The sequence below is a fragment of the Betta splendens genome, chromosome 24 (assembly GCF_900634795.4).
Source record: "Betta splendens chromosome 24, fBetSpl5.4, whole genome shotgun sequence".
NCBI classification, from domain to species: domain Eukaryota; kingdom Metazoa; phylum Chordata; class Actinopteri; order Anabantiformes; family Osphronemidae; genus Betta; species Betta splendens.
The window spans coordinates 2,118,286-2,143,584 of NC_040901.2; the positions used below are offsets into that span (position 1 = coordinate 2,118,286).

The 25,299-nt window shown below is 44.9% G+C and overlaps 1 protein-coding gene across 2 annotated transcripts; it reads left to right on the forward strand.

The window, feature by feature from the left end:
• Positions 1-7,346: 7,346 nt before the first annotated feature.
• Positions 7,347-25,196, forward strand: lama4 (laminin, alpha 4). Of its 2 annotated transcripts, XM_029141541.3 has the most exons (40): positions 7,347-7,878; positions 10,838-10,939; positions 11,011-11,132; positions 11,211-11,291; positions 11,713-11,927; positions 12,081-12,181; positions 12,582-12,762; positions 13,106-13,186; positions 13,268-13,419; positions 13,581-13,691; positions 13,860-13,971; positions 14,144-14,308; positions 14,404-14,597; positions 16,138-16,254; positions 16,376-16,524; positions 16,773-16,914; positions 16,993-17,086; positions 17,172-17,288; positions 17,516-17,701; positions 17,781-17,920; positions 18,188-18,352; positions 19,313-19,458; positions 19,562-19,724; positions 19,807-19,940; positions 20,034-20,205; positions 20,295-20,426; positions 20,510-20,652; positions 20,941-21,070; positions 21,185-21,322; positions 21,406-21,539; positions 22,179-22,343; positions 22,481-22,619; positions 22,688-22,878; positions 22,954-23,143; positions 23,262-23,417; positions 23,612-23,771; positions 24,179-24,306; positions 24,382-24,475; positions 24,618-24,737; positions 24,807-25,196. In XM_029141541.3, the coding sequence occupies exons 1-40, from the start codon at positions 7,771-7,773 to the stop codon at positions 24,950-24,952; spliced, it is 5,616 nt and encodes a 1,871-aa protein (XP_028997374.1). In that variant the 5' UTR covers positions 7,347-7,770; the 3' UTR covers positions 24,953-25,196. The 2 variants fall into 2 exon arrangements, with proteins under 2 accessions (XP_028997374.1, XP_055362152.1); XM_055506177.1 differs by lacking the exon at positions 10,838-10,939 and having other exon boundaries at positions 7,348-7,878.
• Positions 25,197-25,299: the final 103 nt, after the last annotated feature.

The following is a 25,299-nucleotide window of genomic DNA, read 5'->3' on the forward strand; positions in this document are numbered from 1 at the left end:
ATAACCTTAAACAGCTGCTTATGTTTTATCTTCCACTGAAAACTCAAATGGTCTCTGGGTACAACCACGTATAATCTGGTGGTAATGCGGCCTCTGCTTTTATAGGAATGTAATTAAAAGGTTGTATCATCAAAGCAGTTGAGCTTGATTGTGGCTCCGCATTTAGTTTTTTCTAAGTTGAAAACCTGCTTTGGGTTAGTGATTAATCACTGTATCACGCATGACCTGACAGCCTCCCTCTCTGGTGAATGGACGATGCCGTGAACCAAGATGGTCACACCCATCCCCAGGGGGAGCTACAGCAGCCACGGAGGGCGAACCCTGAGCCAGCAGAAGCACACCTTCCAATGGGAGGGTCAATACCAGAGATCGGACCCCGGTTGCAGTGGGTAGCACGGTCGCCTCATAGCAAGAAGGTTCTGGGTTCGATTCCCGGAGGCCGCCTGGTGCCTTTCTGTGTGGAGTTTGCACATTCTCCCCGTGTTCGCGTGAGTTCTCTCCGGGTTCTCCGGCTTAATCCACAGAATTAGGTTGACAGTCTCCATTGCCCGTGTGTGTGTGTGTGTGTGTGTGTGTGTGTGTGTGTGTGTGTGTGTGTGTGTGTGTGTGTGTGTGTGTGTGTGTGTGTGTGTGTGTGTGTGAATGTGTCTGTGTTGCCCTGCGACCTGTCCAGGGTGTACCCTGCCTCTCTCTCCATAGCCAGCTGTGGTCCAGCACCCCTGGGAATAAGCGGCTTGGAAAATGGATGGATGGACCCCGGGCACCCACGGCCCACAAGGAGCCCAAGAGGAGAAGCCTGGTCAAAGTGAAACGGCCCAGCCACCACCCCTAGCAACACAACGGAGGAAGAAGACCATGTGCCCAAAGCAGAGGGACAGACCACCCATACGCCTCACCACATAAAGACACCTATAGCCACATACAGTACACCGCCATCCACCCAACCATACTGTATGTGAACTCACCCACACTCACCCACATTTTCACACCACCATGCACCGTTTCCCATTCTCTGACCTAGGGCCCACTGCACCTCAAGAACCCTTACTCCAGGAAGAGCAGACGATAGAACCCAACCTTTTTGCTGTGGGGCCGTGGAAAGTAGTACACCCTCCTCAAACAATACAAAGGGAAAACCACTCATGGTAACTGTCAGTGAATGTTTGGCAAATGGCCAGTGGCCTTGAACACAGAGCGGACTTTTGTTGTGAATTGGTGCTATAGAAATAAACCTGAATTGAACTGAATAAAGGTACTTGGACTGAACACTATGACACAAGTCAATCACTGAGAATATTCACTCATCATCACGGTCAGTGTTTGAAATGACAGGTACAACATATTACACATTAAGAGTGAAAGCCAGGCAGGATGATGCCAATGCTTTTTAAGTGATCACTTCCCTTTACTGTAGCTTCCTATTCTATTTTATCCTTCTTCTGCAATATGTACCCATTTGAGAGGTGATAACTGCCAAAGTAGAGGAACCACCTGCAAGAAAAGCAAATCAATGCTCAAACTCTGAATAAAATGCTCTGCACAGAGAACCAGGGTCTAAAACAAACAGAGCAGTCGCTGAAAAACAAAACTGCAGAGTCAAAGGCCACTGTCTGACTATTAGTCATTTTAAGAAAACACAGTTATGAACAATAGTGAAAGGAACTGACCAAGTTATGGTTTTGGGTTCTAGGAGCTTTAATCAAAACAAATAAGAAGATTGACTGTAATGTTCCAGCATGCTGAGCCTCAGGAGTTTTTACCTGGAGCTGATGCGACTATAGAGGAGCTAATAAAGATGGCAACCCACATATTGAAGAGACAAGACCTTCACTGCAGGAACCACACAGTCCAGGTGTAGATGGTTGTATAGCTGCAGCATAGGAAACCGGGAAGGTAATGTCAGATGGGCCAAGAGTGACTCAGGTCAACAGCATCTGTCTGCTCTGCTACACTACAAAGTTGCTGTTTATTTTCAGCAGCAAGTATCTTGTTATGGATTCATAAAGGGGAAGGGAAATTAAAAGGAAAGTGGAGCAAAACCTGTGAACACTGAGGCCCAGTGGGGAGGCGGCAGCTGGTTCCTCTATCTTAACCTGTGAGCAACACTGCCCTCTAGAGGGTGTGTGTGGAGTGCGTGTGTGTGCGTGCGTTTGTAGGTGCGTGTGTGTAATTATCTCTGTAACTGTAGCAAAAGAGCTTTAAACACAGATTCAGTCTTTATGTATGAAACCGCTTTGTTTTTCTATCAGATACATTTTAAACCCACATTCGGACTGAAACCATCTAATCACTGTCACAATCAAATATTTGTTCGTTTTAATTAGGGCCTGTCTTTTGTTTCAAGCCACAACTTGTTTCCAGATGTTTAAGGTCTCTGGTTTTGCTTTTTCACCATCGCTCCTCTCATGTTCTCTAGGTTTCTTTGTATCTCTTTCGTTTTTACAGCTACAAAGAAAATTATTCAAGCTCATTGCAATTGTGCATGTGATGATCCTGTCCATAGGGCCAGGAGGCTTAGTGCTGCTTCAGTTCAGAGACGATGTCAATACCAAAGCAAACCGAATAAAAATATTTGAAATTTGAAGTCCTGAAATCATCTGTAGACCCACACACCTCGCAAGGCCAGGAAAATTCAGCGTCAACAAGCACAACAGCTGTTTCCTTTTGTAGTCAAATTGTTATCATTTTACACAAATAAAAAAAGCACAACACTCCATTTCAGTGCTTATAAAATGTTTTTTTTATTTTGTAATTATTATCATCTGCAGTGATTCCACAGTTGCCAAGGACCTAGAGTCCATCACTGAAATCTGGCCAGATTAAAGTTGGTCCTTGTTGTTTTTCCTACAGTAAAGTTACAGTACCACAACCAGTATTTCTGCTCATAGCTCACTCATCCGTCCCATTAACCCAGCAAACCAACAGGAATCAGTACTAACAGGATGTACATTCGTCACTTCAATCCAAAGAGCTGCAATGCCAACAATAAATAAACAGAAAAATTCTGTGTTGTAGCTGTTTGGACCTACCCCACAAAGCAACATATCTACAATCACAAAAAATAATTTCTTCAAAAAATCTGAATCTATCTATTTAAGATGTGATCATTTCAGAAATGACAAAATAAGAACAAACTCATATTACACATTGATCAGCACAGGTACAGTATGTAGCAGATAGACAGGAGAGTGAACTGCATGGGAGTAGTTCCAGAAAAACCTGGTCACCTCCACTCCTGTCAGCACTGACTGCATAAACTGTACATGAGCATGAATGAATTCAAAACCTTTTTTATATTTATATATATTAAGAATTACATGATTTTGAAAGATCAATGGCTCATTTTTGTGATCCGTGTCTTTTGTGTTCAGTGTTTAGACCAGGCTGTCATCCACCTTCTTTAATTCTTGAGGAGCAGACAAAAGACCAAATTTACCTTAGTTGAAATAAATACTAAATGACATAGGCAGGGTTGGTTCTACGTGATTTGCAGCTCTCTAATCTGTTTGCATTCTTAAAGTCACTATTCTGTTGAATACTACGTTTCATTTTTCTGCCATATTTCACAGCAACCCCTACGCTTTCCATCTGTTTCTAATCAGCACTCACTGTTGACACGGCGATAAATTTCCCATGAGGAGGAAACTCACAGACGTGTGAGGAAAAGTTATGAAGAACACACTCACGTAGTAGACACACACCAGGGTTTACAGAGGATCCTGAACAAGAATCTCATCACAAACCTTCTGTTCTCACATCACATCACCACAAACTATTTAAACCTTTTACTGAGAACAAACATTACAAATGGCTGCAGCCTGAATCCTTACTGTTGACAGAATTACTTTCAGTAATAAAGTGACGAACAAACAGCATGTCTGTAAATATTCATGTCACTTTATGTTATGACGTATAAAAGCAGAACAGTTACCTCATTATCTCACTGTCAGGATCCTCACAGTAAATTAATTAATTACATGACACTAAATCAAACAATACACGACAACGTAGTGGATTGGTTTATGACCAGAGTCTCACATAACTGAGGCCCAGAAGCAGAAACTGCATTAATTGTAGCGATAAGCGCTGTGTATCACGCCACAGACTGAGATGAAACTGTTACAAAGCAAACAAACAAGCTAAGCTCCTCGCTGTCTACCAGGACAGAAGAGCACAAACTCACTAAAAAGCTCTAATGTCACCAAACTACAGTAACAAATAGCGTAAACAAACTTAATGGCAAGCTAAAAAATCCTGTACGGGGAGATATTAAAGGTTTACACTGGCCGCTCAAACTGAGAACTAACAAACATTGTGAGTCGACCCAAATGCAATAACGCGACACAGACAAGCAATGTGAATTATTTACCATACCTAAATAATATAAGAACAGAACAATGTGTTAAACAAAGAAAACTTACTAAAGCAAACAGATAAACATTAAGTACATTTAGTAACAAGCATAGGACAAACAAATAGGACAAGTAGGATACTCTAGGAACAAGGCAGGTGAAACAACAAACTGACAACCCAAACAAACAGGCACAAGCCCATCAACTAAATGTTAAGAAGTACCCAGACAAACCTTATGTGACAGGGCGGTGTAGGAGATCACCAGGGGTCAGGGGTCAATCATCTACCGCTGTCTTTCAGGTGAGTGGAAAAGGAGAACTACATCCAACATAACGTAAGCCCGACACCAAATACTGTACATTACTACAAGTGACATGAGACCAACCAACTAGCATTATCAGACCAATGAGCCAAGACCAGACGAAGATGACATCATAGCCCACAAGAAAACCAGATTGAACAGAACAAAATGCGCTTCCAAGTGGCTGGAAGGATGGACTGTTACACAGTCTCATTAACAAAACACAAAAATGAGTTGTCTGCAGCTAATGAAATTATTTTCAGGAGAACTGTTGCCACTTGTCGGTGTTTCTTGTTCTTGTAGTATGTCAAATGTCAGGTCTTTCATAGTAATATGCGTTATTTAGTGTTGCAGTAAAGTAATGTTTCGTCAGTCTTCTCCCAGGTTGTTTGAGAAGAACTACTCTATAGGCTCCAAATATCCTGTTTCTGTTCGTCATTCCCTTATTCAGCCAGTTGTCAGTTAATCACTGTGTGATTCACATTATCTTCATGTCAGAGCGTATTGAAAAGCTGCTCTAACTCATTTACACGTAGTCTGACTTTTTTCATTATAGTTTCACATTTAATTTGGTCTTCTTTCCAGTGGATTGTTGCTGACTGTAGTTTATTAATACTACCGTATGTGTTACAATTTAAAGAAATATACTGTATATAGACAGCATGTGATGCATGTTCAATGCTCAAAGTGTTTGAAGTAACAGCAGAACTGCTAGTAACAGCCATTTTAAATCATTAACTGACTGTTTAAAATGAAGCGCTCCAAAGCCATAACAAAATACTTTTTTAACAATCTGATGAACATGTTCTCCAACAAGGGTTATGGTTTGAAACCCACTGATGCCCCATTGTATATCACATGGATAAACAACTAAGAGTGTGTTTACATTCTGAGTTGGATGGATGTTTCAGTATTTACTGGATTCATTTGGAGACCAGCAGTTTGTTATTGCTCCCTTTGACTCATTCCTAGGTTCAATCTGTGCAGAAATGGCATTTTAGGATCTCAAAGTCTTAGCACTGAAATATTATGTCAGAAACGTAACAACACACTGTTCCTGATATTTACAAAAACACAGTGTAGTAGCTGGTGTACTGTATGTACTGTATATGTGTTAAATCAAGCCCATCAACGCAAATATCAAATATCTGCAAGTAGTAGTCTTTGACAAGTGGCTGGAGTTGATAGTGAGACAGTCATTGACACAAAATGAAGAGGTCTTGAACAGGGTGCGGTCAGGCCCATATCCTTTCGTACCTGGTTGGGCGGTAAGCAGACTTTGCACAAGTATGGCCTTCCTTGTGGCGCCTTTGCGTTCCTTCTAAGATCCTCCTGCAATGGAGTCAAATTTGGAGAGTGGTCTGGCTTGTCATAGTCGGCAGGCATCGTCTAGTCCTATTGATGTCCCAGGAGAAACTGGACCTGGTCCCAGGCGTGACATCTGATCACTTCTTAGTATAAATGTTTGTTGTTTGTGTCCCGTTTTTATTTTGGATTTTGTTAGTTTAAGTTGACACATCATGATTGGAATAAGTTGACCAAACTAAGTAACATGGCCACCAAATGGGCCACATTGTTAGGCCCAAAAAGGGGTCTGCTTTAAGTGTGGACTTCTTTTTGGACACCCCAAGACAGCTCCCAGCCAATCTAGCTCCACTGATAGTATTTATTGTTTCCTCACCTCACAGTCACAGGTCTCTGGGTTTACCACACTACTCCAATCCACCAGCAGTGAGCCAGCTACACGCTTTCTCCCTCGCATCTGTCAGCAGCTGCCCCGTTGTCAACTTGTAATAGGTAAGGCCGAAGTAAATAACAAAAGGAAGAGAAAATGCGGTTCTCTGGGTTACTAGCTCAACTTTTATATTAGTAGTTAACCTGGCAACACAGAATACTGTGCAGTATGTCAGCTACCAAACACAGTCACTGGGGACACCGTACAGTGAGCGTTTTATTTACTTTTTATTGTATAATACAGCATATCTAAAGTAGTAGATGGTAAGTGGTAACCAAATGGTAGTTATCCATTTAAAGTTTTGCTTGTGTTCTGCCCAGAGAAAAAATTAAGCATTAATGTAGGGGGCGTTTGTTGTGATAGAGCTCCTAGTTTTCTGGTATGTGGGCAGAGTGTAAGGAGACACCGCAGGCTGACCTAATGGACTCCTTGACCTATAGGCCCTCTGGGATGCCATGCCTGTCTCTGGCTGTAGTTTAATCATAGCTTCAGTACAACATGCATGAGTTGGGAGAAATGTATAAACACATGATTCATTCAACACTTCCACATTGTACTACATGTGACTGTACTGTATGTTTATTAGACATACAGTGGCAGCATCGTCTGATACTCCAGCCAATGGATGTTCCCTGCTGTTGTTGGCCTATTGTTGTGCAGAGCCCTGCTACTCTTACAAGTGGCCTTTATAGTTTCCAACTATTTGGAGACAATAGCTTTAAGTGTCATGCAAAGGCCACTTCCAGTCTGAGGCTGCTTTTGAAGGTCTGACCTTGAAAAAAAAAGGGAAGCTCATGTCTGGGCTGTGAGGAGCAGCTGTTTCTTCTCCGCCTGCAGAGTGCAGAGTGAGTGTTGAAGCCTTAGACGCTCTGCCCACTCTGCCTGTACGGAGGGGGAGGGGAAACATAGAGGGAGGGGTGCTACCCATTGAGTCCACGGTGAAAGGGTGCCATGGACCTGCAAATGGAGACGGGGAGCTAGAACTCAATCTGACTCTGCCACTCGAGGGGTGGAGAAAGGCAGTTTGGTGTGCCTTAAGCCTGCCTTCTGCTCAGCAGACACAAGCCCTCTGTCGATCGTTCTCCCTCACTCGTTCTCTGTGACTCCAGCCTTCCCATCTGCATGTGATTTAGACACTGGCTCCAGGGAGAGGCAAGCCAGCTAGCTGAGAGGAATCAGGACGGGGAGGGAATGAGGGAGAGAAAGGGAGGAAGTCCACACAAGTTTATTTAGCAGGACTTAGTCCCGGCCAGGACCAGGCACAGTGCCGCATTTGGAGGACGGAGCAACAGAGAAGAGAAGCCAGCGGGTGCTACCGAACGAGCCGCTACCCAGGGACTTTCCCTCTGCCAGAGACAGAGAAGGGAGAAAACATTCAAGTATGGCTCCTAAGGCTCTGATGTGCCTTTGCCTCCTCTGCATCCTCTCGAGGCCTGACTCTTCAAGCTCTGCTAGCAGAATCTGGGAAGAGCAAATGTCCCTCCTGACAGTAAGACATATTCGCTTGTACCTCATTGTAGCTGGCACACAGCTTAACTCTTTGGTGCATGTTGGGTTCTTTGGTTATCTGATAGAGGTGAGAAGCAGGTGTGTTTTTTTTGAGAGAGGCTGGTTTTTGGGTGTGAGACCTTTGCAGGCTGCTGTCCACTTCACGGTGCCCCTGCTTCATGTTCATGCAAACTTGTAGTGGTGTTGTCAGAAGTTCCCAGGGCTACAGTTCAGATGGGCTCTGACTTACTGTCACGCCACTCCCACCCCACTACCCTGGCGGTTCCCTAATAGAAACCAGCTGACAAATGTTAAGCAAGACCTCAAAGAGAAACTGTGGAAGAGGCAGTTAGAGACTATCCACTGGCAGAAGTCTCACTTTCCACCACACACACTACACAGTAGTTTGATCATTTACTGTACTGTATGTCACCAACTGTAGATATTACTTTAGTTTCATTTCAGGTAACTAAGTGTTGAGTCTGGTCAAAAGTGACTTTTTAACTGTAACTAGTCTCAGTAACATGGACTTCAGACAGTTATGTTCATATAATAATTTTATTAAAAGTTCTACTTTAAGTTGTTCTAACCACAAATTACAAAGACCCATCCTGGTAAAGGTCAAAGTCCACTTTAGAGGTTTACAATCCCCAAACCTGGTGTGTTGAAATAACACAGTAGTGCAGGACGGATGTATATTAATATTAATTTGTTTTTTTGGGACATTTTTAAGCAGAGGGTCCCCTGAGAGCTGGACTGACCCCTGCAGTGACACAGTTGTGTACTCAGCTGATGTAGGGTAGGATTCTCACAACCCAGGATCTTTTCCATCCTGGACACCTAATCCAACGTCTGAGCCCCTCTTTAGGGTCACTGAAGGGACAGCAGCCAGCTCCACTCGGAGCCGAGCTTCAGCCTGCGAGCTTGCTCCCAGTGTGGGAATGTTTGTCACATAGAAGCCGCTATCACCGGAAGTAATGGGCCTTCTGTAAATCCAGCTGTGTCAGAAAGTAGCTACACAGTTAGTAGTGCTTTGACCAACAAATCCTGTTTTGTGCGTCACCAGCTCTCTCAAAGTTGTACAAGCTCAGTCAAGACACATGGAATAATGAAATGCCACTTCTGTCCTCCGCTGTAAAGGCCACAGTGGGAGGAAAACTGGAATAGTTTGCATTGTTGATTGGGGCTGTGGTGGGAAAACGGCTGCTGATAGCTCCAGTTTCAGCTCCACCATGTTCACTGTTCGTGCTGCAAATGCTCCTCCTCATCATCATAGCTTCAGTTCACTCTCATAGGATGTTGTGTGGAGCCACATGCATAACCACCCTACATAACCAGTGCTGTGGGCAGGATTTAGAACGCTGTCTGTAATTATTACTGCGAGTCTTTGCTCATTTTCTTACTTTCACAAAAAGATCCAGTTTAGTGTAGTAGGTTCTTGTTTTATCTAAATGACATAACGCAACATAGATCTAACATCTCCAATGCTGGATTGCAGTGTTAGTAATATTGTATTCTGTTCCAGTTGTGGAAAAAACTGTTTTAAGATTTTCTCACAGTAATGAGAAATTAATGGACTTATCCTAATATGAATGTGGAGTGAGAGTATTTATTCACACAGCATAACATTTGACATGTAATCTGTCAAATTTAGATGAACCCAAGAGCAGTTTAGTTTTGTGAGACTTGTGTTTTACAGGTGTTAATACTGTACCAAGTTCATGAAGAGTTTGTCTTGGACTGGATTCTGTCTTCATGTTGTCATATTACACCTCCAGCTTTAGAGCCAAAACATGAGCAACTTAAACATATTTAAACACATTTAAAATGTGTGTGGGTCTGGAATTGAACTTTACATTAGCTACATGTTTTTTTCATTGTCAAGGATCTAAATGGTCCAAGTCTTGCTTCCCAGACCATGAGCTCTGTTCCCTTGTGTACAGACTCCAGCTGTCTAAACCATCACGTGTCACGCAGCTGATCCGTTTTTAAGTGATCTTGCAAATGGTAAATTCCATTTGGGCTGAGGTTTTCCCATAAACCTGTGGTTCCATCTGATTCTACATGGAGCCACAATGTTACACAGTTTGACTCATCTACATCTTTAACTCCTGTACATTTTGTAGTGTTGATGCATAGAGGGTTGAGACAATGGAATGCTCAAGTGCTAATAATAAATGAAAGACAGTGAATGTGCACTGTAGGTCAGCATATCCCCAGGAAACGGGGTCTCATCCTGTTCACAGGATGTTTCACTGGCTGCTACAGAAGCATTCATTTGTTTCGCAGCCCATCTGTAAATCAAAGGGTAATGTGAATCACAAGGAGTCTCTGAGGAATGTTCCATGATCTGATCTGCATGCACAGTATCAATGTGTAGTTGTCTGCTCTGGTTGAGTGGAACCAGGGGATCAAACTAGAATTCTTACCGACTGCTGCAAACAAAGTCGGACTGTGTGCCTCTGTGATAATAACGTGTGTGTACGTGCGTTTGTGGGAGAGAGACACAGCTGTGAACTCTGACATCACGCTATCCTGAGAAGCTGTGGCGAACAAACAGCAGACAGGAAGTGACTTCCTGCTCAGCAGAGGGAATGGAGGTTTCCCCACATCGCTGCTTCACAACTTTGTAAAGTTTTGGTCACTGTCGATGTGAAAACTCATAAGCTAAAACATTCAATGCAGAACTGAATAATTTACAAGCTGGAGGCAGCGCGGTAGTGTATTGGTGGGTTGGAATCAGGTGCCTCATGCGTCTGCATGCCTTCCCTGCGTAGACCCACATGCAGTCAGGTAGGACCAAATCGCTGAAGGTGTTAGTGTAGTGAGTGTTAACGGTTGTTTGTCTGGTTCAGATGGGGAACGGGTGTGTGTGTCCTTTGGGATGTGGGCAGGTCTGGTTCAGTTCCTCTATCACAGTAGAACCAGCTGTAATATGTGCTCTTATTGGTTCACTACAGATGTGTGCAAAGGGATCATTTGTTAGTGAGCAGAACACCTGCCTGCCCTGTAACTGCAAAGGCCATGCAGACGACTGCGAAGACATCACTGGCATCTGCAGAGTGAGTTCATGGGTTGATGGAGTTAGGAAGTACCACACAGACCCGATTCACAGTGGAACGTTTTCCCTCAGGACTGCAAGGACCACAGTGCAGGCGATTTCTGTGAAATGTGTGAAGACGGCTACGTGCTGAGCAGCAGCTTGGATGGGCGCCACACCTGCCAGCCCTGTGCCTGCCCTCTGCCCTCTAATAAGTAAGACAGTTTGCTGGTTTCTGCCCCACAGGGCCTTGTGTGAGAAGTAGCATTTAACCCCCAAGTGTGTGTGTCCAGCTTTGCAGTGCACTGTAACAGAGGAGGTGGCGTTCTGCGGTGCAAGTGCCAACAAGGCTACGCTGGACATACCTGTGAGAGGTCAGTGACGAGGCGTCAGCGTTCCCCAAGCTTAAGAACTTCTTGGTATCAACCATCCATATTGTCGTGGCTGATATTTGTTGTACAAATTTTGTTTTCTTTGGATTTAAACAGAAAGAAAGAAAAATTTGAGTTACTAAAAAATAAAGTCACAAAGATGCAGGAAAGAGCCTCTAATGATGTAGGAAATGAGTGAATAACAGAAAACGCTGCAGGGCTCAGGTACAACCAAGATGAGTACAGATACTGTACACAGGACTATTGCACCAGCAGATAAACAAGGACAGAGCAGACGTGAGACATGAACCGTTAAACAGGCAGAACACAGGTTCTTTGTGTGAAACTGAAATATAACAGACAAGCAAAGAGTTGAATGAAAGGAAAATGTGTGGCAGTCAAGTGTCTTTCTACCATTTCCCAGGTGTGCTCCAGGTTACTATGGCAACCCCATGGTGCCTGGTGACTCGTGTAGGAGATGTGACTGTAACGGCAACTCCGACCCCAACCTGATCTTCAACAAATGCCACAACATGACCGGCCACTGCCAGCACTGCTGGGGGAACACCGCCGGCGCCAACTGTGAGCGCTGCGCTCCAGGTTTCTATGGTGACGCCATCAGTGCCAAGGACTGCAGAGGTGGGGGCAAGAAGGAACCACTAATGTACTTCTTTATTTTTCATTCTGTTTGCAACGTTAAACATGTGAACAGGGAACCAAGGACACGGGTCCTGATCAAGGATGACCAATGTCATCTGTCGTGTTCTTATCATCCATGTCCTGTGTGTTAAGAGTGTGAGTGCAACATGTGTGGCACATCTTCATGCGACGACAGGACGGGGGTGTGTCACTGTAAACCAGGTGTCACCGGACGGCTCTGCGACCAGTGTGAGGTGAGAATGTGCCCAGACCAGCTGACTTAGTCGGGATTTACTTTTTATCTGGCAAATGCAAAGACAGAGCAACTAACAGTGTGAATCAGAAACGTGGTTTCAGCACGTTGGCCTCTCAGTGCAGCGTTCCTGCAGTTACTGTGAAGATGAAATGAAGCACAAAAAGCCTTTGAAGTATCAGCTGAGTGCAAAGCAGTGGGAAAACAACTGTGAGGTTAATCACTGCAGAGGCCTTGTTCATTTGATGGTTTAAATGCACTTAAAGTATAGAATATGTGATTTCAGTTTAAATGAAGTTCCTAGAAGTCGAGGCAGCTGTAGAACAGACTCACAGTGATGTTCCAGACTGTGACCAGCCAGATGCTGGGAAGTAAATGCGTTTGTCATTGGTGTGATCCAGGCGGGCTACTTGGGTTTCTCCAGCTGTCAGGGCTGCCGGAGGTGTGAATGTGGGCAGGCGTCCACTCGCCCCACATGCCACCCTCTCACCCACAGCTGCCCATGCCGTCCGGGGGCCGGAGGCCGTTACTGCGAGCGCTGTCTTCCAGGCTACTGGGACTACAGCCACTCCGGCTGCCAGAGTAAGTCATCAGTGTGTCAGACGACAGCAATAAAACTCCCCCTCACCATGTGGCCAGATACTCAGTGCAGATACGAGTCTCCCAGAGAAAGCTGTGCTAGCACTCGCATGTTCCCACACCCACAGAGGAGAACAATCTGCTGTGGGCTCTGACCCTGTGGCTTCAGGGCTGGATGACATCAACGTGCAACCCAGATGTGGAGACACACACAGCTGCTAGAGACATCAGCCCCACATCAAAGACTCATGACACATGGAAATACATTTAATAACCGCACAAGAATCTAGAATTAAACTAATGTGCAGAGCTTCAATAACGAGCCTCTTTCTGTGTTTCTTTGTAGAGTGTGACTGTGAGAGTGGCCACTGTGATATGCACACGGGAGAGTGTCTGGCAGAGGCTGCAGTCAACTTGTGCAACATCAGTAAGTGACTGCACCTACAGTCCCACAGAGGAGGAAGGAGATCACAGGGTCTGAGGAAACGTGTCTGTCCTCTGCTTTTAGGCTGTGATGAGTGCATCTGGCATCTGATCGGGGACCTGAGGTTGTCCAACAAGACACTGGACCAGCTGAAGGTTGGGGTGTTGAACATCTCCACTGGGGCTGCTGCTAACGACAGGCTTAAATACTACAACTACACGGCTCAGCGCCTGCAGGTATGAGCGTAAAGCAGACAGATGGTCAGAAGAAGAATGCATATCATTTACAGTATTAAGAGACAGCTGCACAAAAGATCAAAATTCTTTCTCTTTCTTACATTAACCAATCACATGCTCATTATGTCTGATGAATGATAAATGGTTTGTGTTGCTCTCAGAGAAAGTTTCAAGGCTGGAGAAACTCGTCCTCTGCTATGAAGGTGCAGACTGGGGAGTTGGAGCAGGCCACAGAGTCTGTGGTCACAGACACCAATGAGCTGGGAGAATCGGTCAGTAAGGTTTAATTATTTTAGTTCACCGAATCTGAAATGTTTTCATCAATACAAACCAATTAACACCTCACCAGCAGAAACTCTGCAGGTGCAGATGGTAGAAGCACGGACCTTCAGCCACTGATGCTACAGAGGTCATAGAGCAATGTCTGTGGTGGTTTGCAGGAGGCAGTGGTGAGGACTCTGGGGAACAGGCTGGATGTTGACACCCAGGAGATGTTTAACCAAGCTGAGCAGCTCGACACGAATCTCACCCATCTCAACATTCGCATCGAAGGTAACAATACAGAGATAACATGGACCTTGGTATTACCGGGACTTTACAGTTAGGATGGTACATTAGTTAACCTTAACCGTGTGTGTGTGTGTGTGTGTGTGTGTGTGTGTGTGTGTGTGTGTGTGTGTGTGTGTGTGTGTGTGTGTGTGTGTGTGTGTGTGTGTGTGTGTAGAGATGATCAACGACTGGCACATCTACAGTATTCAACAGGATGTGGACCCTGAGGAGGTCACACAGAACACGGAGGCTGCCCAAGACATGGTGACCTGGATGAGGAAACTAGACCTGTCACCACGAGAGCCCGTCGCTACCGACGAGTCTACTGAGGCTCACGATTGTGAGCATATGTATATGCATCATATGTACCCTGGCCATATAACACGCGTGAAGCTGAAAGATGAGAGGAATTTGTGTTTGTGACTGTGTTTTCAGTGCTGAGGCGTATTCGTCAGCTGGAGAAGAAACTGGTGAACACAGACAGTCGCCTGCCTGCTGTCAAACAGCTTCTGTCCCGTTTCTCCTCCAAGCTGTCCAGCTCCCAGGGTCTTCTCCACAAAGCAGCCAGCACAGTCCAGGAGACCGAAGACAAGAACAGAGCCAACGCCCTCAGAGTTCAGAGGAAGGAGGTGAGTTCTTCTTCTAGGGCAAAGGGTCAGCTCACTGTTTTCCAATCAAAGCAGAGAAAAGCCTACAACCATCTGCATCAGCATATTATTATTCTGAGCTCTTGTTGCCAAGTGCTGTGTGAGACATCTGGCTGCAGTCTGTCACTGCTGCTGAAAACTGAGCATAGAAACTCAACACCCTCTGTGGGAGCTATGGACCATTACAGCAGACATGGGGCCATGTTTGGGGGGAGAAGCAATAGTGCAATACCATTTTCCCATGAAAATATCCAGAGCACTTAAAAAACATGAATTCCTTTTCCCATGATACAACCCCCACCCAACAATCCCCATGTGGAGGAGACTCAGAGCAGAAGCTAAAACAGCATCATGCATTATCTGCTCCATCCATCATCTGCAGTGCTTGGACGCGTCAGGGTTGTGGGGAGCTGGAGTCCATCCCAGCCGTCACTGGGCGAGAGACTACAGCCTGTAGAGTCATACTGTAGATAAACAGCAGAGGAGTAGATCTGTATCTACTAAAGCAAGAGGACTCACAGTTCCACATACTGTGCCTGCATCAGGACTCATCTAGTGATGTCTCTGCCAAAAAACACACAGATATGAGCTAAGGGTTCTTAGCTGTGCTTCCACTGTTTAAATTAAAGGCTTGCACTTCTGCTCAGCCTAAAACTTTCAACAGTGCATGTAGTTATTGACCTGAATATGCGAAGGTCCCAATAAAAGCCCCCCCCCCCCCAGAATCTGTAGCTCTACATTCAGTCTGCTTTGACATGTGTTAAAAAATCTGCACAAATGGGAGCATGAAACCACGTGTGGTCGCTGCACTGGCCGTCTGTAAATTGGATTGTAAATAGTTTATGGGTGGGGCCCAGAACAATTCTCTATATTGTTGTAAATATTGGACGCTTCACATTTGACGTCACCCTTAAACCATCCTTTTCAAATATATTGTGCACATCCTCCTGCTTAGTTTCAAACAACCAGGCCTTGCTGGTCTACGGCAGCGTTTGCAGGGATTATTTCTGACTAACTGTTGTCACTTAATGCATTTGTGTAAAAGCAGTAAAGTGTTTCACGTGGTCCTCGTTTCACTCTTGACTGATGCTTGTAGCTGTACATAATGTCACATTCCTCACTGATCACTTACAACTGTGGCGGATGGGACGTGTTGAAAGTTCTTGTTGTTTTGGGGCTGTTTTGGCTCCGCTGCCACATTATCAGTGAGGATCGCCATGGTCAGGGCGTCTGCTGTAAATCAATGGCATGAATGGTGCACTAACCAAACACTGGCCCTGCTGGTCTGGGGCTCTTCCTCGCCTCAGCACAGACCAGTCAGTAGCCGCTGCAGCTGCACTGCTGGATCCCATCTGCTGCTCAGGACAGCAAAAGTTACTCACACATGTTAAGATATTTCTGATGTCATACAATACGTTCAAAATGGTGTGAAGCCAGTACAGTCAGTGGAGGTAGTGACTTTATGTTTAGTGTGTCCATGTTGTGAAGCTCGAATTGGAGCTAAATGTTTATTTCTCCCCAGTCGAAGCATCGGAGGCTGAGTGAGGACCATGCTGCTGTTAATGACACTCTGGAAGCAGCCAGAGGCTTCATCTCTGCTGCAGACAGGGACGTGTCCCAGGTCGATGCTATGGTGCAGGTGAGGCCTCCTTATTGACCTCTATGAAAGCACTACTGTAGGTCCCTGCTGCTAGGAGGCTAGCTAAAGGAGGCTGTTTCTCCGCTGTGTGTACTCATGTGTTGTGTGTCTGTGCGTGAAGAACGTGACGGAGTACCATGCATCGATCGATGGCGCCAGCCAGAAACTGATAGAGAAGACAGAGCAACTGTCGCTGACTGACCGAGACTTGGTCCAGAGGGCGGCTGAGCACTCTGAGCAGTTGGAGCGACTGGCCAACACGCTGGACGAGTGAGACGAGATTTAAACTGTGATTCTGAGTAGGACAGTGTGAGAGGAAGGGCACATGTCACTGTTACTGTGTTTCTCCTTTGGTCAAATTCAACCTGTAGACACAGCTGAAAGATCACATCCTTAATAAAAGTAGCAATACCCAAAACATCTGAAAACCTGACTGTTGGTAAATTCATAACATGATCATAATGTCATCATAATGAATTGTTTATTTTTATTATCTTTTACACCCTTCTCCTCTCCAGGGACCTGAAAGAGAGCGACGCCAACGGCTTCGTGCAGAGAGCGATAAGTGCTGCCAACGTCTATAACAACATCATCAAATACATCCATGATGCCAACATCACTGCGCTCACCACCCTCAGCTTGTCCCAAAGAGCTGAAGATGTAAGTCAGTGTGCATCCAGGCAGATGCAGCAGAGTGGCCCTCACGGCATCCTGCCTCTCACTGTGTGTGTTTTGTAGGCTACTGCCGGGATAGGCACGCAGCTGGGACACCTGGTCACCCAGAGCAACAACGTTTTCAAGGAATCCGTTTCCCTGCGCTCAGAACAACTTGGTAGGAAGGTTTGGCATGATGTCATATGGTTGACATCTGCATTATTCAGCATCTCCCTAACAGCAAATGTATTTCCTTGGGACAGAGGTCGAAGCTGAAGTGGTCGACAAGTTGAAATTCATAGAGGAGACTAAAGAGACACTGGATAAAAACTCCAAGAAGCTGGCTGAGCTAGTGCAGGACATCGGTGGAATCCAGACAGGTAGGAAGAGGCTCTTATTATTTAACACCGGGCGTGGACGGTGACAGAGAAGGCAGTGGATTGGGCTGAAACGTAGAGTAATAAATACGGTACAGACATATACAGTATATTTATCTGCGTCACAGGTGGAGACAGAAGCTAGAGTTGCATGGCATAAGCCTCTTATTCTTAAACCTTGAGGTACAGAACTGTGCCAGATTTCACTGGTTCTTTGCATTCACACCCAGACAGGACGCCACAGCGACTGGACTTTACAGTGCAGGTGGCCGAGGGAACACTGAACCGCTCGGCAGAGGTCCTTCAGACCATCTCTCCCATTAGCAGTAAGGTTGAAGAGTGGGCCACCCACATGAGAAACAACGAGTTCTCAGCAGATGCCTATGAAAAGGCTATGGTCTCGGCAGGAGACACAGGTACCGGGTTAGCTTGTCTACTTCACCCACTGCACAGTAACGTGTGTTACATGTACATTTTTGTTAAACTGTTCTGCAGTGGGGCACCTAAACGAGCTGGTCCCCAAGCTGCTGGGCAAGCTGAAGATCATAGAGGAGAAAAAAACTGTCAACAACGTGACCACCAATATCCTGAGGATCAGAGAGCTCATAGCACAAGCCAGAAGTGTGGCCAAGAAGGTGAGTGGAGCCTGTCAGAGCTTCGCTATAGGTATGACAGGGTGGGGGCAAGTTCAGGCTCACAGCAGGGGGTAGGAGACACAGAGGCAGAGCCAGTGTTTGTAGCTTGCTAGTTCTTAAAAACACAGAGGAATAAGATGGAAGTGGGTCCCATGCAAACACAAAGTTAATGTGAGTGTGAAGTAATCTGCTTTTAGATTATTATGTTGGTAAAATCATGTCACTGTAACATACTGTATATGTCTCACTGGTTTGATTTCATCCCAGGTTCAAGTGTCAATGAAATTCAACGGTCAGTCCTCAGTGGAGGTGCAGCCTCACAGCAACCTGCAAGAACTGAAGACGGTGACTTCCATCAGCCTGTTCATGAGAGTGGACCCTGACGAGGATCCCATAGAGGACCGCTTTATCTTGTACCTGGGAGACAGAAATGTGAGGAATGCAGTAAAAGAACATATAAAGGCCATATGATCACAGTCACCGGCACAGAGGCAGTTTTTAGTCTGCAAATTAAAACAGGTTTATTTGTTTATCCCTATTACTAACATGCAAATAAAAGAAAAATAGAGTCTACTCTAATTTAATTTCCTTCGCTTTATCAAAATCAACCTTTGCTAAGACAATGTTTATGAATTGTGCTATAAGTTGAGTTCTGACATAACTGTGTATCATTTCAAAGGATTGTTCCTCCTCTGGGCAACAAACCTGAAAATATTTTATGTGTTCACTGTGTGATCGGATTTACTCTCCACTAGTCACGTGTGTCACCTTTCTAATAGCACTAAGATTTCGGCTAGACCTTATGCTTGCAGGGATCCACTCATTTTAAGATGGATATGCAGTATTTTAGATGAGACCCGAAAGGTTAACAAGAACAATGCTAAATAGATACAGATGGGAGCCATTAAATGAAGTAAATGCACATACATCCAGCTGAGGTCTGGTGGGTTTGTGACACAGATCTGTCGCTGACCTTTCACAAACATGAGGCCAAAGATAAAAGGCAGCGAGCTGCCTGTGGGCATGAATAGCTCGTTGTCAAGATGGAGGCAGCCGTGAATGCACTTGGATCACACAGTTGCCTTTTTCAAAGGGTTCCAGACGACTGTGGCCGTAGTTCATGTGTGGCTTCAGAGTCACACTTCATTTGCATAAATACCACCAGCCCCTGCCTTCCATGTCACAGTAATGGCAAATCTCCCCAGGCTGGGGCCTCTCTGCCTCTCTCTTTGACCACATTCCACTGTGAAGTCTCGACAACACGTTCAAAGCAAAGTCTCAACAACAGGTTAAAGCAAAAGCTGTTGGCGAATTGAATGCTACTATATTTCCCTCTAGTAAACAGTGAAGGTTAAAATGGCAACATGGAAACACCTATGTCCATGTCCGCAGAGCACCAAAGACTACATGGGCCTGGCCATCAAGAACGATAACCTGGTGTACGTGTACAATCTGGGGGGTGAGCCTGTGGAGATCCCGGTGGGCTCCAAGCCTGTAAGCCAGTGGCCTGCAGTCTTCAACTACATCAGAGTAGAGAGGTAAAACTCTCCTACAAATTGAACTGACCAAGTATGACCTCGTACGTGTGGAAATTAGATCAGATTAAAATCATTTATGCACCTGTGTGTTCCCCGTTTGTAGGCTGGGGAGACACGGAAAGGTCTTCCTGACCATCCCCAGCCAGAGCTCTACAGATGAGCAGAAGTTCATCCAGAAAGGGGAGGCTCCAGGCACAGACTCCCTGTTTGATATGGACCCCAGGGACATGGTGTTCTTTGTGGGTGGCGTCCCACCAGGTGTCAAGGTAAAGAGCCTGGATGCAAGTATGAGCTTATTTTATCAACTTTGTTTCACCCTAACCAGTGACATGTGACTGTGTTCACTAGCTCCCCCCTCCACTGAGTCTGGCTCCTTTCGTGGGCTGCATCGAGTTGGCCTCATTAAACAATGACGTCATCAGCCTCTATAACTTCAAGAAGACTCACAAAGTGGATATGACGGCCTCGCCACCATGCCCCAGGTACATTTAATGAGCCAGTAAAGCGTCATCTGTCCCTGTCATCACAGTACCACCTCTGATCCAAGAGGTCGTGTGCTGTCCTCCCTCTATCAGGTACAAGCTGGCCTTCTCACAGAGCCGCATCGCCAGCTACCTGTTCGACGGGACGGGCTACGCACTCATCAGTAACATCGAGAGGAGGGGTAAATTCAGCGTGGTCACACGCTTTGACATTGCCGTGCGAACAGTTGCAAACGATGGCGTTTTGTTCCTCATGGTCAGCGGGGTACGTGTCCCTGTAGCTAACCTAACCTCAGGTCGCGGTACATTAGAGGACAGATTTCTTTCACGTGACATCTCTGCTTTTGTTCACAGGAGAAGTTTTTCCTCTTAGAACTAAAGAATGGTTTCCTGCGTCTAACATATGACTTTGGCTTCAGTGACGGGCCCAAACTTTTGGAGAATAATTTACCAAAGCTGCAAATAAATGATGCACAATACCATGAGGTACATTTTCTTATTGCCATGAGAAATAATTGTCTCAGCGAAATAAACTTGTAAATGACTGATGTGTGGCTTTAACCGTGCAGGTGTCAGTTATCTACCATCAGTCAAAGAAGGTGATCCTACTGGTGGACAAGAGCCATGTCAAATCTATGGAGAATCCCAAAACCACACTGCCCTTCTCAGATATTTACATCGGTGGGGCTCCATCGAGCATCCTCAAATCCAGGTGGGTTCACTGACCTGTCTATTGCCATTATACCCTAACTAACAACTAAAGAGAGAAAGAACAGACATTCTGGTTTTTATGAGAACCATCTCCACATTCTGACTGACATCTCGTCTTCTCCTGTTTAGCAGTACTTTACGTTCAAATCATGTTCATTTATGAATATAATTAGCAGCTGTGACTACGTGGTTCCACCTCTTGTGTGAGAACCCGTTCTCCAAGGTGGGTCTGGTGAGTCTGGTGGACAAGCGTTACTAACATGCTCACATGCTGCGTGTCCCTCCTCAGGCCAGAGCTGGCTGGAGCCGTGGGCCTGAAGGGCTGCGCCAAAGGTTTCCAGTTCCAGAAGAACTACTTTAACCTGCTGGTGGAGCCTGGAACCATTGGAATCAGCAGTGGCTGCCCTGAGGAATCCTTCGTGAGTGCTCCCACAGCCCCAGTCTCTCACACCATGAACACTGCCTACCAGTCAAAAACACATAAACTATCAGCCTGAACAGAGAGGAAACATCTGTCTGTTCTATTATTCCAGATGTCCCATAAAGCCTACTTCACTGGGGAGGGCTACCTAGGTTCCTCAGCCAAGATTTCACCGTTCGAGAACTTTGAGGGAGGCCTGAACTTCAGAACAGTACAGCCCAGCGGACTTCTGTTCTACCATAGTGAAGGGGTAACCAAGCACCCAAGTCCATACTCAGCTTTGTAGGAATGATGCCTGAATAGATGCAAATGATGACTTCTCTCCTTTCCTAGCCTGACGAGTTTAGCATCTCCCTGGAAAATGGAGCAGTGGTGCTGAACTGCAGAGGCTCAAAAGTCAAATCGTACAAGAAACAATACAGTGATGGAAGAACACACTTTGTTGTGGCCTCAGTTACCAATCAGAAGTAAGTTATTAGCTTATCAACGCTTTTACACAACATTTTGTCTCAATGAGGCTAATGCTGCAACTGTGTAGATCACATGTATGGTGCAGTACAGTAGGCAGGCTGCCACATCTGCTTAATGCACACACCACCCTGGTCAATATTCCCAGGATTGTAGCAGCTACTGATGTGTTTATGAACCCTACAGGCTGGATGGCCCCCATCTATTACATTTTGCTCATTTAATGTTGGCATGTGCTTGAGGGAATCACTAAAGATTTGTCAGTTTTATCCAGAATGGTTTTAAATTATAGATGGGAGAACAATGATTCACTACACATTCAAACCCAGTCTAATAACAGGTTCTCTTTGTGCTGAAAGGTTTTACCATCTTTTTTACATCTTTGGTCCTGAATGAAACATATTAAAGTTACACAATATGTAACTTTTATAAATTCCAACCAGAAAGTGATTTTTTTGTGTGTAACTGTTGCTACAATAGCTTTATTCCCCCAAACTGCACATTGCAGCTTTAAGCCAACATTTCATGAAATACATTTTGATAAATTATAAATAGATAGGTTGGCTGGTGTATATACTGTAAATCATTAAAACGTAGAAGGTCAAAGATTCAGTGACTGTGTGATCTGATGACTTTAGGTTTTCTCTGTGGGTGGACGACAAAGACAAGCACGAAAAGAAACGTCCATTATCATCCACAAGACCTTCATCGGGTTCCGCTGTAAAGACCTTCTACTATGGAGGCTCTCCCAACAGCAGCTTTAAGAACTTCACAGGCTGCATCAGCTATGCCTACATCAACAGGTTAATCACTACTGAGCTGTGTATCACCCGTTCAGCTGCCCTGCTCTTTCCACTTTGCCAAATTGCTGCTGGAATGGTTAATGGTTATTTTAAGGCTCCTTCAGTTTCCTTCAGTCTTTATTTTTCTGTTTCTTTAGACAAGACCGGGACATTGAACCTGAGGACTTTCAGCGGTACACAGAGAAAGTCCAGACCTCCCTGCAGGACTGTCCACTCCAGGGGCCTCCTGCCACTTTGGTGTCAAGGCAACCAGAGAACTCATCAGTTGCCAAAAAGGTAGAAATAAATCAAAGGCTTGTTCTTTATATCCTTTATGATTGCTCATTAAACAATACCTTTTACAGGTTACCAGGGATAAGCCTGCTCTACATCCAGACCAGCTAACACTGAGTGATGAGCAGAGGTCATCTGAGCCTAACGGTGAGCTTTGCAGCCTCTTGTCCAGTCCCAGAGCAACTCATCAAGCCTTTCATTATGGTGGCATTGCCAACAGTAGGCAGCACTACGCAGATCTTCCAGACTCGCTTTCTTATAGGTAGGTAAATTCTAGGTCAAGTGTTTAAAGGGTTTCTTCCCGCTGCATACGCTAAATGTACCTTCCACCTCACAGGTCCAACTTCTCGTTGTCCCTGAAGACTAATTCATCATTTGGCCTCATACTTTATGTATCTGATATCCATGAAGACAACTTCATGGCTCTATTCTTGGCCCATGGGAAGCTGGTGTACACCTTCAATGTAGGAAACCAAAGAGTCAGAGTCAGGAGTGAGGACAAATACAATGATGGAGTGTGGCACAATGTAAGTGCCTCAACTAACTTCATCGATCCCTTCTGTGTGAACAGAAGGCTGTACGTGTGTACGTGTAGATGTGCATCAACAGTTGGAACATTGACTATTTGCTTTCACCTTCTGAAAGGTTACCTTAATCCGGGATGGAAGTATGGGCCAGTTAATACTGGATAGGCTCAAAGTGCTGCAGGACAACGCTCAGGGAAGCAGCGTTTCCTGGCACGTCAGCAGTCCCCTCTATGTGGGAGGAGTTCCTTTGGGGAGCGCTCAGAGGAACGTCCAGGTAAGGTTAATCCGAAAACTTATCACAGCAATCATGCAAGACTTATCAGCTTAATACACATAGATGAGTTACTTACACTTATGGATGAATATTAATCATTTTTAAATCAGGCACTATATCAGTCTCAATTGAATCCTGTACTGTAAACATGTGATCTTTACAAAACTGTAATGTTTTTTCCTTGTGTGTCCAAGAAAAACTCTGCAAACAGCTTTACTGGCTGTTTGAAGGATCTCAAGCTGGATGGCCAATGGCTGTCGTCTGCTACAGAGACGCACGGGGTCACCCCTTGCTTCGAGGGTCTCTCTGAGGCCGGAACATATTTCTCAGAGGAAGGAGGATATGTAGTTTTAGGTATGTTTTAGGCAGGTTCAATCTGTTGAAATTAACATTTAAGTCTTGAAGTCTGGGCATGTGTTATGACACATTCTATACAATGTGGTAGTATCCACACCTGAGTTATCATGTGTTACAGCCCATTAGATTTTCTTTTGAAAACTTTATTCACTTCTATGTTCTCCCACCATCTCATGAGCAAATTGTTTGGTCAGCCAGGGGAACATAATACCCACAGTGCAGCTGTGGTAAAACTAGGTCTCTGGTGAAGGGAGGGAGCTGATGATTGAGAGGAGGATGAGGCCCCAAAGAACTAAAGTGCAGCTGTTGTAGAGTAAATGTATTCATGTACCACATGTGTGGAGATGAAGAATAATTGAAGTACTCACTCACTTTATCTCGCTTTCCCTGCTTCCTTTCTTTAGATGAATCTTTGGACCTGGGCCTGAGGTTTGAGCTGGTGATGGAGGTGCGGCCCCGTGTGGCATCTGGGGTGTTACTATATGTGCGGACAGGAGAGGGATATTTCACCCTGCGCATTCATCAAGGAGCAGTAAGTCAACACACACACTTACCCAGTCCAGGTTGGTTTAGCCAAATCAAAAGAATTGCCATATTGTCTTGGCAGGTAGTGGTCCTGGTAAATGATGGAAAACGTGAGTTCTCCACAAAGGTGTCTCCAAAGCTGGCTCAGTGTCCTGGCAACTGGCACACAATTAAAGGTGAGACAATTCAAAGCTTATTACAATTGCTGTAAAATAACGTGAATATTTCATATTTTACAAAATCCTCTTGATGATGATATTTAGACTTATTTAGTTCACATGATGACAATACTGAGCACATGGTTCTGATTGTTTGCAGTGAACCGAGACGCAAATCTTATCCAGCTAGATGTGGACTCTGCAGTCAGCCACGTGGTGGGACCTCTGAATTCCAACTCCACACATACTAGACAGCCTGTGTTTATTGGTGGAGTTCCAGGTGAGTTAGAAACATGACATAATTAACTTTCCTAAGACACTCTTCTAATCACGTTTCTTCACTTTTCAGATCTCTTCCTCCCAGAGAACATTGCCACCAGCAAAACATACGTGGGCTGTATAAGAAACCTCTCCATCAATAGCAGCCATGTGAGCTTCACCAAAGCTGTTCTGGTCAGTGGAGCAGTCAGCGTTGGGAGCTGCCCCGCAGCATAATGCCATAACATGTCAACCCCATCTTTATCTACTAATCAACACAGAGCAAACTCATAATAAAGTTTCTCTCTCAAACATAGCCATTAATTGTTTCCTCCTTGTTACCTAATGACCAAATTGCTCAGAAGTCAAATCAGACAAAAAATAAATACCACCTCATGTTATCATTTTGATGGCACATGTTTGTATATGTCCACTACTTTTTGTACTATTCTCTATGAATTAAAAATGTTTACAATCATAAGCTTTGTTCTCGTTTATAAAATTTTGGTGCTTTACTTTTGGGAATAATTACTGTGCTTCAGCTGTGGGCATACTTAGAAACACTGCCCTCTACTGTGTGCATC

Coding starts and splice junctions, on each gene's coding strand:
- lama4 (XM_029141541.3), top strand. CDS start 7,771: ATGGCTCCTAAGGCTCTGATGTGCCTTTGCCTCCTCTGCATCCTCTCG. Junction 17,087..17,171: donor CCTGCGCTCAGAACAACTTG/GTAGGAAGGTTT, acceptor TCCTTGGGACAG/AGGTCGAAGCTGAAGTGGTC. Junction 19,941..20,033: donor GCCTCGCCACCATGCCCCAG/GTACATTTAATG, acceptor TCCCTCTATCAG/GTACAAGCTGGCCTTCTCAC.